Below are 18,828 nucleotides of genomic sequence, written 5' to 3'. Positions count from 1 at the left end.
ATATCAATCATTGCGATGTTCCATGGTCTGGCTCTCATGTGATGCTCCATTCCAAAGTAGATAGTCAGCATCTGTGTTGCCTACTCCTCTGTGCAATTGAATGTCAAGTCATGTCAAAGCTTCATGGAAGTAGCCATCTTGATGATAATGTTCAAAATATTGATAGAACACAATTCAATAAATTGCTCACTGAGCTCCCAGTTTGCAGGTAGCAATCATCTGAGCTGTAAATGCATCAAAATCACAATTTAAAAGTAGCACTTATGGGATGGCATGAGATCACTGGAAGATCATGGACATGCTACATATGGTCCTGTTTAACGATATCTACTGGGTATTTATGTGGAGCACCTTCCCATTACACAGATCTATTGGTTAATTTTCCAAATTTCAAGAATTTATGCAGATGTGCGCACATGGGATTCCAAAACCTTAAATTTTAATGAACTTCATTAACTGTGTATAGCACAAATGAGACTTAACAGCTGTGTGTACATAGCTGGTCTTACTTTCCGGTATACCTGACTCACAGATAGCTGCAAAGGTAATTTTGTACCTGCTAGCATTACTGTGGTGGGATATGTTTCTCTCCTCATAGACCTTTGTTATCATTACTCCTTAGTAATGTATGTGTATATGCTTAGATTGATACATTTGTGGAAAACTGTGTGCAATATAAAAAATGTATGTGACTCACTGGAATGGTGCAGGATTGGCCTATACACATATAGGTGGGTACAGCTACATCACTAACAAGCAGTACTTCCCATATGCTCTTATACAGAAAAACAGAAGTAATCCAAAGGGCACAAGTAAAGTGTGATACCCCACTTGTAACACACAGGGTGACAGGAATAACAAGAAACAGTACAAAGGATCAGTCTAGATAAAATCACTTAAGCAGATCTAGGAGACTCTCTCTCTCTTATACCCTCCCTGTGGGAGGAATAAAGACACCTTGTTGAAGTTTCAAGTAGTTTATTCAGTTAAGTAGGTATTAGAACAAGAACACGCAACCATCTCCCTACTTAACTGAAGGTGTAGCGGTTAGCGTTGCTGGCTCACAGCAAGAGGCTCTCCGGTTTGATTCTCTGCTGGAGCACCTTCTGTGTGGAGTCTGTGTCCTCCCCATGTTTGAGTGAACTTTAAAGACATGCAGGTAGGTCCATGGAAGAGTGGGTGTGCCTACTTTGAAGGCTGGGCTGGCAACTCGACACCGTAAAAATCCACTGCCAATAATAAGCGGACTGGTGATCCGCTGTGGCGACCCCCAACCGGGAAAAGCCAAAAGACATTACTTTTTACTTTAAACTTCAACAAGTTGTCTTTATTCCTCACACAGGGAGAGTATCAGAGAGACAGTCTCCTAGATCTGCTAGCTAACTAATCCTTTGTATTCTGTCTCTTGTACAGAAAAATGTAAATAGCACCAGTGAATAATAGATAAGGATGCACTAACGAATTTTCAGTATATGTATTGCTGGTGACTTGGTACATTCTGTGGTATATGTACAGAAACCTACAGATTCTAACATTATTCATATGTTGCTATGTAGTATATACATTTGTAGTTATGTTATGCATATTTATTCACTGATACTTATTAAAACATGTACTAGACATATTGTCTCAATAAAAATATATCTGTTGTTATGCCTGTTTACCATGTACTGCCTACAGATATGGCTTTCCTACGTTTTCCATAAGTTGTTCAGTATATGACTGCTTTTTTACACATGTCTGTTTATGCTATAGTTGCATTACAGCTATTAACAATACAGGATGTGTGTGGCAACCATCAGATATTTTTGTTTTGCACATATTATGAGTAGTATGTTAATGTGAACTGCTTGTAGAGTGTTGATCAAGTGGCCCTATGTTGTTGTGGTAGGATCTCTACTGCTATGACATCACGGCAATGGGTTCAGTTCTCACATACAGTATCTACTGATATCACAAGTTATGTTATTGTTTTGGGTCTTACATATTGACACATTGTTTTCATATCACAAATATTGTTTTATACATCACAGCACTATATGGGACAGGGACTATTTCCTAGAATTTGACAGTGTAAAGGAATGCAAAGAGGGTAAATTGGCACCCATATGTTGTCCCCCCCACATTAATCTAACCATGTGCATATAACTGTCTTCCAGATGACAGACAGACATCCCCCATCCCCCAGTAAGGAAACCTCCATAAAAAACTTCTCCAAAGCCAACTTCATGCTACTCAAGTCAGAAGTGACAAACTTCATGACACTCATGCAGACGGGAACTGATAGTTCGACTGCTGAATACTACACTAAGGCACTATATGAGCACATCCACTCGTGCATGAATCGTGCCATCCCAAATAGAACCAAAACACTCTCCTCCAAAAAAAGGAAGCCAATCTGGTGGTCCCCTGCCATAAACAAACTTTACAACAGAAGGAAGAAACTGTTGCAGAAAAGAGGAAAATCCCAGGATGCAAAATCTCCCTTACCAGCCTCAGAAAGAAGCTGAGATCCCTCATAAAATCCTCCAATGCTAGTTACAAAAATAAAATTGCCAAAGATTCCAAAGACAACCACAAGGCATTCTATAGCTATGTCAAGAATCTAAATGGCAATTCTCAGATCTGCTCTGAGCTACAACAGAATGACATTAAATATACTGACCCCAAGGATATTGCCACTATCCTGGAAGATTGACTCAGTGCCAACTTCACACCCTCTCACCCCCTAAAGGGCCCAACTCAATACCAAAAGATTTCCAAATTCCAGTAATAACTGCCACACAGGTAAAAAATGCACTCTCCAAAGCTAAGAATACAGCATCCATGGGACCAGATGACATCCCAGGCTGTGTACTACATGAACTACAAAATGAACTGGCATCTCACCTAAGTGTCATGTTTAATCATAGCCTCACCTCTGGCTTTGTGCCCACTGAGTGGCGCACAGCTACAGTTATCCCACTTCACAAGGGGGGATACACCTTGGATCCTGAGAACTGAGCCTGATCTGCAAAGTCATGGAACTTATTATCATGGAACTTATAAACAAAGACATTGGCAACCTTCAAATACTGGACCCCATCTAGTTTGGGTTCATGAAGGGTCGATCTTGTCTCCTGAACCTGACTGACTTCTTCAAATCAGTCTCCAGAGCTGTGGACGAGGGTAAGCCAGTCCACACAGCCTATCTGGACCTTGCCAAGGCCTTCAACACCATCCCCCACTCTGGAGTCATAGATAAACTCACTAAGCTGGGCATTAATCCCTACGTCACTCAATGGATTGCCAACTGGTTTGCTGACAGAACCCACACTGTAAAAGTAGCCAACTCCAAATCCAGCTCCAGACAAGTGACAAGTGGAGTATCTCAGGGTTCAGTCCTGGGACCACTTTTGTTTGGCATCTACTTCTCTGAAGTACAGGCCAACACTAAGGGACTCTGGCTAACAAAGTTCGCAGATGACTGCAAAGTGGGAGCCATTATTGAATCCCCAAGTGATGTGGATAGTCTACAAAAGGGCCTTACAGAAACAGATGCTTGGTGCCAGAGCCATGTGCTCAAGCTCAATGCCAAGAAATGTATAGTTATCCCCATTAGAAAAAAAACATGTACCCATGAATTACCACATAGGTGGCAGTACATTAAACACTGAAAGTGTGATAAGAGACTAAGGGACACAGGTGGACGGTGGTCTCACCTTCGATAACCACATCGCTGCAACAGTCAGGAAATCCTTCTATGTGGCACACCTCATCACTAAGGGCTTTTCATCCAGAATAAAAGAGGTCATTGTCCCACTGTACTCATCCCCCATTAGACCCAACACCCCATTTGGTATGTACCTCTCAAGACATCTGCAACAACTGGAAAGGCCAAAAAATACCTCACTAAAAGAATCATAGGCCTAAAGCAGATGCCCTATGCTGACCATCTAAAAAAACTCTAGCTATACTCTGTCACATATCGTCTACTCAGAAGTGATCTCTGCTTAACATACAAGGCCATGTCAAACCCAGAGCTGATGGACATGCTACACTTAAAGAAATCCCAATCCCTCAGAGCCACATGCTCCAGGGATCTAAACCTTGTCATCACAATGAACAAAACATGCTGGAGGGATAGATTCCTTACACAGAGACTCCCCAGACACTGGAATAGACTGCTCATACATGTCAAGCAGAGCACTTCTTTAGCCATCTTCAAAAGCAACCCTGACAATTGCATGGGAGATAGGAAATTCATACCGGGGATCATGTCAGTTGCCCTGCTAGACAGGGGTCCAAGGAAGTAAATATTGTGGGAAGAAATAGACAGGGAATTGTTATGGCTAGGCTTGTATAGGCCCTAGGGTCAATAGCCTAATACCAACCTTGAACCTGTAAACCTATAGGGGCAACAATGTTTCACTACAAGAAAATGAAATTAAAATAGATTCTCTGCACCAACATTGGCAGAGATTCCTTGGATGGGCAGGTAATACAGTGTAGAGGAATGAAGTGTGGACCAGTCTCACCAACATGATTAAAGCTGTGGGAGGCCACAATAGAGGCCTGTCACCAATGGTGTTCTTACAAGATCATTTGTGCAGCCAACAGGGTACACCAGTATGAAAGGTCAAGGGATGCCACCAGTGGTAGCCCACCATTGACACCCCTCAGATGTGTTCACACAGTTTCTTGCCTCATGCACTGCATACCTGGGGGTGGGATAGAAGCCGGTGTTCCAGGCCACACATGTATGTGTTACTTTGCATAACATTGTTGCATATAGAGTACCTCAGTACAGATAGTTTTTGCATGCATATTTACGTATTGTTATTTTTACATTGCAGTAGCAGAATTGCATCATGCACATGGATGTGCAATGACATGTTACCATACAAATCTAGTATGTACATTACAGTACAACTAATATGTGTAATGCTGTCTGCATTCATTTTCACAGGTCCATCCACTTCTGCACAACAGTAGGACATGACAAGTGAGTGTCTCCATATACTGTTACTGTGACTACTACCTGTGATTACCTCTGCCTCCTGTCATGCCAGTGTCTACTCTTATATTGATATGTCCCTGATATTGTAACCTACAGGTACATTTTCTGGGGACATGAGCTATGCAGGTGCACCTACAGACAGACCAAGTATGGTTCCCCACCATGCTGATAGACTGCAGCACTGTGTAACATAACTGTGTTGTATGAAATTAATGCTGGTCTTTTTCTACACAGGGACATCTGGCCAACAGGTGCACCGTACATCACATGAGTATCACCATATCCTGTTTCTGTGTTGTTTATGTCAGTGCCTGCATAAATGACTGTGTTTGCTTCATCTGTATTTTTCCATGGCAAGATCCATATTATGATAGGCAAACTCACCACATCAGAAGGGTGCCACTGGTATGCTATTTCCTCTGTTTCATACATGTCATTGCTGTTACTCCTGATGATGTCCTCTATTAATACTGTGTTCTTCTGCCCCCACACAGGACAGCACCACTGGAATCTCAACCATGACCAACTCCTACGTGTATGAATTACCTACTGTGTTTTTACCTCAGTTGGAATGGTACATGCTGGCAAGTATTGATTAATAGGGCTGTGTTTATGTCAATGTTTCCCATGTTGATTAATAGGGCTGTGTTTGTGTCATTGTTTCCCATATTGATTAATAGGGCTGTGTTTGTGTCATTGTTTCCCATATTGATTAATAGGGCTGTGTTTGTGTCATCATTTCCTGTATTGATTAATAGGGCTGTGTTTATGTCATTGTTTCCCCTACAACAGTTGCATTTCAGCCTTCACCCCCAGCACCATATTTTCCCAAGGGCATATCAGGCATGTGTTATTTTTGTATTCCTCACAAATATCATGCATGTTGCATATGTAACACCTTTGTCAACTCCCTGTCATATAGGTTCCATGTACCATACGCAGACAAGACCCCCTGGCAAGTTCTTATTATTTGTAACATTGTAATAATATATATGTGGCATATGTCAATAATGATATCCAGCATGTGATATAAGTATGTTTACCTGACCTGTGTCATCTGTTTCTTCTTTTAGCATGTCCACTGGCTTCATCCTCCATTAGCCAGTTCAGAGATCCTGATGTGGGATCTGGTGTATCTTAGTATGGTAGTATGGCCCCTGGAACAACAGACACAGACTTGGTGATACAGTCCAGCCTAGATGGGGGCAGCCATTTGGACAATGTTGTAGCCTCAGATGTGGAGGTAAACTTGTCCAGCCATTCTGATAATGTAGGGAATTCAGATGGTGGACAAGATGAAGCCCATGAACCACATCTCCATGCTGAGTCTGCTGATGATGTTGACTCTTCCACACAACACAGCCTTACTGTTCAGCGCAGTAGATGTAGGCAAGTAGCTGGTTTGCATGTTCACATATCAAAGGATGTTTGCCTACAGGTAAATGAATGTCCCCTGCAACATCATGGTTCTGATATTCATGCACTTGCCCATGCCACAGATCATGTTGCACATCAGCTGGGTGTGGTGCATGAAGTACAGGAGCTCAGACACTCTGAGGTCATGGTGGCATTGGCTGCACAGAATGAAAACATGTTATCTATGGCATGGTCCATTGAATCCCTGGTTACAGCAGTACTACAGCAGTGCCATAGTAGAAGCAGGGTTCTACATGCCCTGACTGTGCTTAGCCAAGTGCCACATGGGAGAGGCAGGCCTCCTCTCAGTAGAATATCCCTTGCCCATTGGGCATTGATGTCTATACTGCATCATGCACACACATCTGTTGCTGGCTAGTCTGGTGTAGGCCCAACAGTCACAAGCAGGCAGTCAACTCGCACCCATGCTCCTTCTCACCATGTGTCTCCACATGCTAGTTTCACCCCATCAGTCTCCTGTATGGAGCAATCTGGGCTGAGTATTTCCATACATTGTTGGGGCAGCCAGGACCATGGGTATAAGCTGTCAGCGTGGGCATCCTAAACTGCATTACATTAACACTGACAGTTGATCCACTATGTCCTGTTGTGTCAGTGTCACCCCATGGTGATGATGATTGCTGTGCAGACCACTGACAGAATCATCTGTCTGTGGTTGTTGTGAAGTCTGATGCCTCAGAAATCTAAGTTTTTAGTAAACATAGGTAACTCTACTTAGTACAAGATACTTTATCCATACTTTACATTGATATATGTTGCTTGTGATATTGACAACAGTTCTGCAGTATGTCCTGTGTTGGTTTCCTATTTGCATCTTTTGATAGTGTACAGATAGGAATGGGTTTCACAGATGTATGCATATTGCTGTCTGCCATACACACATGCATCAGTATGAGCCTGTATACATAGCTGTATCACTTGTGGCCTGAGTTGATGTTCCCTGTCATGATGGATTTGTGTATGTTTGGACTGTTCCATGTTAGAATTATGTTATTTTATACGATGCTTAGTGTTTACATCTACTGCATAATTTCCATCAGATGCATGTGGCAAGTATGTGATTAATAGTGCATCATTGTTTAATGTGCGTACTTCTGTACATGTGGCTTGTCATGACTCAAAGGTGTGTCTCAGATGCTGCCATTTCACCTGGGCCTGGACTTGTGGTCGGGTTTTCCTTCACTCATGCCTGATTCTTCTGCCTCATGTGTTCTGCTTCTTCTCCTCTATTAGCTACAGAATGTCATCTTTAGACATGTGGGATTCCTGGGGTAGTTCACCCACATGTGCAGCAGGAAGACGGCTATGTGTTGCTGTTAGCATAGTGTGTAGCACGGCACACACAGTAATCATCGGTGCTGCCTTTTCAGGTGTGTATTGCAGTGCACCCCCAGATGTGCCCAAAACATCTGAACCTGGCTTTCAGTACACTAAAGACATGGTCTATGCTATTTCATATTGTGGCATGTGCTCTTTTCTAGGTATCCTCTGCAGGGCTGGAAGTTTAGCTTTATGGGTTCATTAGCACCAGCTCGAGTGGATAACCACAGTTACCTGTTGTGAGAAGAGGAAACACATATTTTGTCATCATGGATAATGTTGAAGGAGATATCTTTAGCTTACATCCTAGCTGTGTTCTGTACTTACCCAGTAGTAGTTCCTCAGGTATTTCACCTTGATGGAATGCAACCCTCAGACTACTCTCCCTCCATATGGTAGTATCATGGTCACTCCCTGGTTGTGTTGCCATGTTGTTTGTTATTCTGTCATCTGCTATGCATACCACTTGTCAATTCAGGGATGACCACCCTATTTCTAGTGATGTATCTTTCTGCTTCTTGGTGTAGAGGATCTTAATAGAGATGCGGGTGCAGTCTTTTTCACCAAGAGCATGGGGAAGTTTGCAATGTTATAGAAATGGTGCATGACAGTTCACTGCCCTATGGGTGAAAATGAAAAGTGTATGTATTCATCTACCTTAGTGCACATTGCTGCCAGGAATTGTGCATGGATATGACTAGCAGCTGTCTATGACACTCCTACAGCATCTTCTGTATGTTATTGGAATGTTCGAGATACAGTACACCTAGACTCAGACAGAATTTTGTTTAGAGAGGGTTGAGGTTGACTTGCAATGTCCACATAGACATTTGTGGGGCATGCATGTTGCACACAGCCTGCACCAGCTGTCTGTTTAAATGGTACCTGTCAATGATCTGACAATGATCTGGGATTCAGCTTAGTTGTAGCCTGAGTGATCTTTTTCTAGCTGACTGTCTTCTGGGATACAAAGCAAGATCCTCCTCCATAGCTTGCAGGACCGCAGCCTCTTGCAGTTCTTTCACTGCAGGTAGATTTTTTTGTCAGTACTATTAAGGATTCCATCGGATTCCATGGGAATAGCTTCCTCTCCTTGGATTGCAGTACGGCATTTGCCAAGGATTTCAGAAAAAGAGTCCGCATTGCACTTTGTCACATTTAAATTGTGTTGGGTACGCACAATGTGTTTTGGAATCTGACGGTGTGCATGGAATCCATGATTATCATACACTGAATAAATAATATTCAGATTTCTTGCACCACATCTGAAATCAGGTCCACAGCTAGTGCACTTAAGTCTTCCTTCGGCAAGCTGTTCTGTCTGCTACAAGCTTTTGGAATCTGGCCCTCAGTGTTGTGTGCTGCTCCAACACATTGTCTTCCTACTGATGAAGTAAAGACAGAAACTAATATGTACTGTCTTTACCCAGTAATCAGAGGAAGGGCACACTGCTTCTAATAAGTTCCTAGCTCAGAAAAATGTAAGCAGAATGTTTTATAAAAGCTGCTTTGGCATTACAATGTAAATGGATAAACGAACACATTGAGTACTTCATTTAAAAAAAGCACTTCCATTTGCTCCAAGTACTGACAATTTCAAATCTAGTTATAATAAGTACCAGTAGGTATGGGTGGATACAACTGCTTACATTGAGAGTTGGCCCCCAGCAAAAACATATTTGAGATATCTGGCTGCATAATCTATGGATCTGCAGCAAAACAGACAAGTTTTTAATGAACTAATTGGAATCTTAGGTTTTGCAACATGAGCTGTTGAGTAGCAGAAACAGAAAACCATCTGCCTTTCATCTTACATGAAGAGTAATTCCATTTCTACTTCTCCACAAAAACAGAAATATGATTCAGTAAACAGATTATACTCCCACTTTATTTTCAGAATTACTTACATTAAAACAGGTTTAATGGCATTCTTAATGTTTCCATAAGCTGCTCGTCCCAAGAGCTCCCGGAAGCATCTTTCAGCTAATTCTGCTGGGCTTTCCCTTTCTTTTTCGGTGGTCTGTAATGGTGATGGGGACCGGCTAATGAAAGAAAAATAAATTATATTATTTTCAAAAATAAATACATTGTTATCATAATTAGCTGAACTACAAAATTAGCTATAAGAAAATAATTCTTGAGTCAAAGAAACAGTGCACAAACTAGTTCTCACACAAACACTAATGATAATACTGTGGTGTTTTTAACATTATCAGTACTGGTCAGGAAAGATCTGCATCCAGAGCAGAGAATACCTTTAATTATATTGTATTAAAGAAGAAATGAAAGATTAACACAGCCTTTTCTGATTTTACTAAAACTACAGAACCTGTTCAATTACAGTTTTATGTTACGCAAGCAAAAGATCAAATTAAGAACAAGAAATTAGGGATTACATCTTCAACCTGCACAAAGTGAATTCTATGACATAACACCATTTCCAAAGGAAGGACATTTACCCAGCACAGTGATTTTGGCACATGGAGATGCTTGATGTTAGCACTGAAATCATTAAAATAATCAGGATCATCTGGAAGTCAGAAATTCAAAATTATCAAAGAGAAGAGACATACTTCTGTTTAATGACTGGCAAGGTTTTAGCATCCATTAAAGTACTTTGCACTGAAGAGGGATGTAAAACCTGATATTTACCACAACCAGCTTGCTACTGCACTGAAATAGCAATGAATTTGGCTACTGAAAATAGGTTCATAGGTTGGTTCTAGGCTATCGGCCTAGGGCCTATACAAGCCTAGCCATAACAATTCCCTGGCTATTTCTTCCCACACTATTTACTTCCCTGAACCCCTATCTAGCAGGGTGACTGGCATGATCCCCGGGGTAAACTTCCATTCTCCCATCCAATCAACAAGGTTCCTTTTGAAGAGGGCCAAAGAGGCACTCTGCATGACATGTATGGGCTGTCTATTCCAGAGTCTGGGGAGTCTCTGGGTCAGGAACCTATCCCTCCAGCATGTTTTGTTTATTGTGATGACAAGGTTTAGATCCCTGGAGCATGTGGCTCGGAGGGATTGGGATTACTTTAAGTGTAGCATATCCAGCAGCTCTGGGTTTGACATGGCCTTGTATGTTAAGCAGAGATTGCCTCTGAGTAGACGATATGCGACAGAGTATAGTTGGAAAATCAAACTCAAATAATTGCCTTTTTGCCACTAAGTCATGAATATTCTGCATTAATATCTACATTAAACTAATCTGCAGAAAATGATATATTTGTTCTCACCACAGGCATGTTTATAATCAAGAGACATGCCCCACCTGTATGTTAAATAAATTACCAATACGTTCTTTTCTCCTGACATTTCTACAGTACTCCAGTAGTTCTTTGTGATGTGAATATAGCATCACATACACAGGTTTACACATATGCATTACATGTTTAAGTCACCCCCCCACTGACTCGCATCATGAAAGAGAGATGCATTTAAGACGGAGAGCATATTAGACATTGTCATTATTTTAAAAAATAGCTAATATGTGTTTTAAATAATCATTTCATTATATTATAGAAGTAAGACACAGGTTCTGGATAATTTGCTTACTGACAGAGGGAATGACTCTTTGGTAACTGTGAATAAACAATGCTTCCATCATGTGTAAGTTATGAATCACCCACTCCCTTCTACCATGTAATGGCATAACATAGAACTTATTAATAAATTAATCTCTGAACTATACATCAATAACTCTGGAAGCAATCTGATATTACACCTATTCACAAAGGTGGGATTTCTAATAACATCATCAACTTTAGACCATTAGCCAATTCATCACCTCTCTCCAAAATTGTAAATGAATGTATACAAAAGTCACTACTACATCATCACAAAAAGCAACCTCTTTTTCACCTACACAACATGTTTTTCATTCTGGAATCAGTACTGAAACTACACTGCTATTCTTCCTGAATACATTCAACTACAGAAAAAAAAAACACACAATGGTATTTGCATGGCTGTTATATTCCCGAAACTCTCCAAGGTCTTTGATACAGTATGTCATACTCTCCTTCTTGAAAGGCTGATTGGAATGTATTTTATTAGAAATACCACAGCATGTTTCAAAACCAAATCATTACCAAGCAGTTAAATGGTCAAAAACATTATCTGACCTAGTATCAGTCAACACTGGTGAGCCACAGGAATCCAGTTCTCTTCGGCATCTTTATTTATGATATACATAATAGTATTACAAATGCCGCATTAATTCAGTATGCAGATGTCTCACCCCTGATCTGCTCTACAAACTCCATGAGACTGTTAAAGCAAACAACCTAAAAAAAGCTTTTCAAAATATAAAACACTGGCATACATAATCTCAGTTTCATCTAAATGCAAATAAAACTAATTACTCTTATTGCTTCCCAGGGAAATTACCATTATCACAATAAACAATATACTCTTTGAACAAGTTACTCATTCTAAACATCTTGGAGTCATTATTGACCCCATACTACACGTTGGCAAATATATTCTATGTCACCACAAAAATAAGCAAAATATTAGACATGCTCTATAAAGCTAAGTCCTACTTAACAGAAGCTGCTCATCTACTACAGCTTGGGCTCTGCTAGTACCCTAATCCCCCACACACACTTTATTCCTCATGTATTCTTACCAATACTCCAGAAATGTACCTAAAAAAGGAACAACATTTTAGCAAAGCAGCAATATTTGTTACAACTTTACCCAATAAGACTTACGGTGGCTCAGCCCAACAAAAAATACAATGGTTAGAACTACAACATTTATTAGTATTTTAATCATCTAAAAGTTACCCATAGCATACTATATCAACTTAATATATACCCGCCATTATCCAGGACTGCGGCCAGATGCACTCCAACTAAAATCCTGATATCACAAACCCTTAACCTCTTCCAAGTCTCCATATAATACAGTCATTACACTGTCTCCATATACTATGTTTACAAATCCAAATTATGGAATTCTCTTTAAAATACATTTATTAAAAGGTTTTTGTTATACAAATAAAAAGAAGTGCATAAATAAATACACAAAAGTTACAACCACAGCAATAATAAAATCATTAAGAATATCTGAACACTCAACAGACTGGATTGTAATTACATGGTATAAACAAGCAAATAAAATAAGCACTGATACATTAAAAAAAAGAATTAGGAACAGCAACAACCCAGTCCCCCCAAATGTACATATTCCTCAAAAGTATTCACATAAACATGCTGTAAGCTAAATATAAACTTTTCTAAACTTACCATAACTTTAACATGTGATAGTACATAAATGTTGCTAAGCTTAATAACCTTCTTTATATAAAGAAAATTGAAAATTGAATATGTTGTTGAGAATGGCAGAATATGAATCAAAATACTTAATCTAAGATATAAAAAATATGAATATGGTATATTTAGTGATCTTTTCTCAGAAAATTCACACCCATCTCTACCTTATCTCACCTCAGCAGTCAGCTCTCCACTGATTGTTCTTGGGGTCCTCTTCCTTCACTAGCTCTAACCCACTTCATTCGCCCTGCAGGCTCAGCCTGCTCCCCTACCCTGCCCCCAATTCCCACTCGCCCCCAGTGCTCCTACATTTATACACCCTAACCACACCCCCATCCTTACAACCAATCATAGGTCCCAAGTCCTTAAAGTGCTAGAACCTACTTCCTCAAGTATTTATCATTGTAAACCACCTAACTTACTCCTATATTTTTCCCTATATATAACTCTGCCACAATGCCATTCATAATAACCTCTCCACACCTGAAGATACTACTTCTATTTTCACTCATACCTATTCTATCTATACCTTATCTACTTACATTCTATGAACATTTTAACTGCCTAAGATTTTATTAGCCCACAAAGCAGACCTCCACAACAACATTAGCAGTCTCTCAAAGCCATACAAACACACCCTGCACAACAACCTACCTACCAGCAAAAGATCATAGACTGACTCATATCAGATACTATAGCCCAAAAGCTATAAAGAAGAAAGAAATTCCAGAACCTAACATGTATACTTCTAAAACTTACACTTAGAATACAATTCCACTCCTTAATAGATGGCAATATGCATCCTAATCCCAGCCCAAATTCTATCAAGACCACAGAGCCCTATACCCCAACCCCCTCTAACACTCAATTCCTTACCAGACCCGCCAACTCACTCTTGATAGTCCATCTTAACATCAGGAGCATAAATAATAAGGTTGCCCACCAACATGCTCTCATGGATGTACATTCATTTGACATCCTGTGTCTCACTGAAACATGGCTCAAGCCAGCAATACAAGACAATGAAGTTATTCCACCAGGGTACAATATCTTGAGACAAGACCGCAAAGCTAAGAAGGGTGGTGGAGTAGCTATCCTATATAAATATGGATTACAGGTGACCTCTGTAGACTCTAAACCCCCTCTAACTAGTAATGCTGAAATCCTTATCTCCAAGATTCAACTCAATAAATGTAAATCCATCTATATTATTGGTGTTATCTTTCCCCAGGGAATAACTCTAACATCCTAGAAGATATCCTTAGTTGGCTTTCCACCAATTATCCCCAAGAAACGATAGTACTCGGTGTCTTTAATATCAACTGGAAAAGCTGTACTACTGAACAGCCTACTACTCATATTAACCTATATGGTTTTACTCAAACCATTACCCCCCACAAGGACCAACAAACTCAATAACAATGAAAGCACCTTAGACTGGATTCTTATAAATAGCCATCACCAAACTTACAAAGTAGGGACCCTCCCCAAAGATATAAGCAACCATTCACTCACCTTCATAATCAGATAAAAGAGTGACATTCCAAGCCCAATTACGTATAGGACAGTAAGGAGCAAGAAAAACTTTAACCCAGACATCTTCCAAAATGAACTTAAGGCATGTGATTGGTCAGCCCTCAAACACCTACCTCTGGAGGAAGCAGTAAAATACTTTAATACTAAATTCTTAAGTATTTTAGACTACCATGCACCAATACGGACCATTAGAACCAGGATTAAACCTGCCCCTGGTTCTCAAAAGCAGCCAAACAAAAAATGCTCCTTAGAAATAATGTCTGGGCCAAGTGGCATACTACTAAAAGCCCTGCAGATCACTTAACATTTAGACAGCTAAGAAATGATACAAAAAAGCCATTCTGTCAGATAAAAGAAACTTTTACATTCATCTCCAGCAAACCCATCAAAACAAACCACAAAAGTTCTGGGCAGGGATTAATACACTTTTACACCCAGGTCGTTCTGTCACACCCACCCCATTAGGCTCTGACCATGATAGTCCCAAGCAAGTTGCCAATACCTTTAACACTTTCTTCACTGAGACCATTCAATCTCTTGCCAATCAAGTATCTCCTGACAGATTATCTCTGACTACCTCTCCTGCCAGCTTACCTCTCTCATTTTACCTTAAACCTGTCCCTACATCCCTTGTCTGTACCCTTATTCAGAAACTCAAACCAACCACCCCCTCAGCTGATCTACTACCTGCAGAATAGCTGCAAAAAGCTGCAAAAGCTTCATCCTGATTAACAGTACTATCACTGAGGGAACTATCCCATCTATCTGGAAAATCTCACATATTATCCCCCTGCATAAAGGTGGTAACTCCAATGAATTATCAAACTATAGACCTATTGCTATATTATCTCCACATGCAAAAATCATAGAGAAATGCATTCATAGACAACTGTTAAACCACCTAATAGATAACGTTTTAGCTAACTGCCAACATGGCTTTAAGCCATTTCATAGCACCACCACTGCCCTCTTATCCCTCTCTGACTATAGTAACAAAAATCATAATAATAACACTCTGTCCTCAGCCTTCTTTATTGATCTCTCTAAAGCCTTTGATATGGTTAACCACCAATTTCTCATAAACATAGTCAAAAACCTGTTACTAGATGCGCTGGCTATACAATGGTTTCAATGCTACTTAAACAATAGGCAGCAGGCTGTACTGTGGGAGAACAACTTATCTACTCACCTCCCCAATGCCCTCGGTGTCCCCCAAGGCTCTATATTAGGACCTCTCCTATTTTTTATTTTTATCAATGACCTACATTCTGTAATACCTCAAGCTACCTGTAAATAATATGCAGATGATTCCACATTAATATGCTCAGCCACCTCTCCATCAAACCTTCAGACACTCACCCAAAATGTGTTTAATACAGTCGAGAAATGGCTTCTACACCATTGCCTCATCTTGAACCCCAAAAAGCAGAACTCCTACTATTCACTCCCATCCGTAGGGTCTCCCCACTTCACTTTACTGTTGCATCAAACAACGGTACTATCATATCTCCTGATACAACTACAAAATTACTAGGGGTACTAATTGAAAACAACCTTAACTTTGATACTCACATTAACAGTACTATGAAAACAGTCAACAAAAAACTAGGCTCCCTCTTTAGAATCAAACCCTTTCTGACCCCATTAGCGAGGGCTACTATTGCCCGCACCCACTTAATCTCTACTCTCCTCTATGCCTCCCCTATAGATATATATATATATATATATATATATATATATATATATATATATATATATATACTAATCTGTCTAAAAACAACCCGAACAAGATGGCTATCTCCTACAGTAATATTGCCAGATTTGCAACAGGATCCATGTTCATAACCCATCACTGTATTAATTTGGAACAACTAGGATGGCTAGAGTTGCCACATGTACTACTAGTTAACCAATTAACAGTTGCCCACAAGAGGCTGTATCAGCCTACTTATACGCCAATTCTTATCAACCTTATTACTCCTTACAGTAACCTTAAGACCCTACGCTCATCTAATAAAATACTAGTACAAATAGGTAAAACCAACAATATGGCTGGTGACTCTTTGTTCTCTAATACCGTAGGCAAAACCTGGAACTCACTCTCCAGTGACCTGACCTCCCTTTCCTCAATAACACTATTTAAAAATAAACTGAAACTATATCTTAAATCACATTGGTTATATCATTGTGCAAACCCTGACTAATTACCCCATTTATTGCAAGACACCTATAACTACACCTGTATATACTAGTTGCTTTCTGTTAACCATAAAGAAAATGTGCTTTTATATATTAATCGAATGTCATTATCAATATCTTCTTATAACTATCCATATATGATATGTACTAGGATTCAGTAAGCAGAAATGCAATGAAGTGTAGACGTACCTCCCTGGAATACATGAAAAGAGACATGGAGGAGATCTTCGATCTTGTAGCCCAGGCAGGTATGACCCTAGCCCTGAGTAGTATCCTGCCATCACCCAGAATGATACCAAGGTACAAGGACAAAATGATTGACTTCAACAATTGGCTAAGCTTCTGGTGTCATTTTAAGGGGATCCAGTATTTGTCTGCCTGGGACGACATGATTGACAGACCATGATGCTTTGCCAGAGATGGCCTGCATCTGTCGCCCACGGGATTCCAGATACTGGCTAAGGCTCTTGCCACCCCTACAGTGCCTTTTTTAGGCAAGTTTCAAATGACACATTCACCACCATAACAGGTACAAGCAAGCAAAATCTGAGGGTAATGCTACTCAATGCTAGAAGTCTAAACCTCAAAATGCACTCACTCAAGGCACTCCTTAAAATGGACAACATCGACATCTGTGCAGTGACAGAGACCTGGTTCAAAGCTCCAGAGAGCACCCCTGTATTACCACGCTATAGTTCATACCAGACCTTTTAGCCACCTAACCCGGAATGAAGCACTAAAGGTGGAGGCGTGTCCATATTCATTAAGGATATCCACACCTCCAGGCTAGTTGCACAGCATAATGCATCCGAGATTATCCAAGTGCAACTAACTCTGAGCAAGACCGCAATCCAAATTGTAGCTTGCTACGGACCCCCCACCATGCCCCAGGATTCCCACTCCTCATTTCTTGATACACTGGAAAATATTAGGGTACAACCCAACACCTTAATAATGGGTGATTTCAACTACCCCACAATTAACTGGGAAAACTACTCAGGTACCAACTCTTTTGCTCAAAGTTTTCTGGAATTCATAAATTCCAATGCCTTGGACCAACTTATTCACACCCCCACCAGGGGCAGCAATATCCTAGACCTGGTCACTACCAACATGGGCAATCGGTGTTCCACACCAGAGGTCAGTTCCTCGTTGGTCAGATCCGACCACAAGCTAATCACCCTAGACATCCACATCCCGCCCTCACCCCCAATTAGGGAAACCACCATAAAACCTTCTCCAAAGCCAACTTCACACTTCTTAAGATAGAAGTGGCAAACTTCATGACACCCATGCAGGCAGACAACAGAGGTACGACTGCTGAATCCTACACAAATGCACTTTATAAGCACTTACAAGAGTGCATGGATCATGCTATCCCTAACAGAACCAAGATGCTATCCTCCAAAAAAGGAAGCCGATCTGGTGGTCCTCTACCATAAACGAACTCTACAACAGAAGAAAGAAACTGTTTCAAAAAAGAGTAAAATCCCATGACTGGAGGAACTCCCTGGTCAACCTCAGTAAGAAGCTGAGATCCCTTATAAAATCCTCCAAAGCTAGTTATGAAAACAAAATTGCCACTGACTCTAAAGACAGCCACAAAGCATTCTATAGCTATGTCAAGAATCTCAATGGCAACACTCAGATCTGCTCTGAGTTACAGCACAATGGCATTAAATATACAGAACCAACTGATATTGCCAACATCCTGGCAGATAGGTTCATTGCTAACTTTACCCCCCTCTTACCTCCTAGAGGGTTCATCTCTATACTGGAAGAAAGTTCCTGTAATCACGGCTGCACAGGTAAAAAAACACACTCTCCAAAGCCAAGAACACAGCATCCATGGGACCTGACAATATCCCAGGCTGTATTCTACATGAACTACAGAATGAACTGGCATCCTACCTAAGTACCATGTTCAATCATAGCCTCACCTCAGGCTTTGTGCCCACTGAATGGCGCACCGCGGCGGTTATCCCACTCCACAAAGGAGGAGCCACAATGGACCCTGGGAACTACTGCCCCATTAACCTGACAAGCCTGG

The 18,828-nt window shown here is 40.6% G+C and overlaps 1 protein-coding gene across 1 annotated transcript in view; it reads right to left on the bottom strand.

The window, feature by feature from the left end:
• The window catches only part of EFR3B (EFR3 homolog B), a 2,101,782-nt gene that overhangs the window by 863,168 nt on the left and 1,219,786 nt on the right, over nt 1-18,828 (bottom strand). Inside the window, exon 7 of the mRNA XM_044062396.1 lies at nt 9,664-9,798. Within this exon, the coding sequence (XP_043918331.1) occupies nt 9,664-9,798 (135 nt within the window). The remainder of the gene's footprint in view (nt 1-9,663; nt 9,799-18,828) is intronic.

Source organism: Protopterus annectens, chromosome 2.part1, assembly GCF_019279795.1.
Source record: "Protopterus annectens isolate FY-2018-M chromosome 2.part1, PAN1.0, whole genome shotgun sequence".
Lineage (NCBI taxonomy): Eukaryota > Metazoa > Chordata > Ceratodontiformes > Protopteridae > Protopterus > Protopterus annectens.
This window is presented reverse-complemented; position numbering and strand designations above follow the sequence as displayed.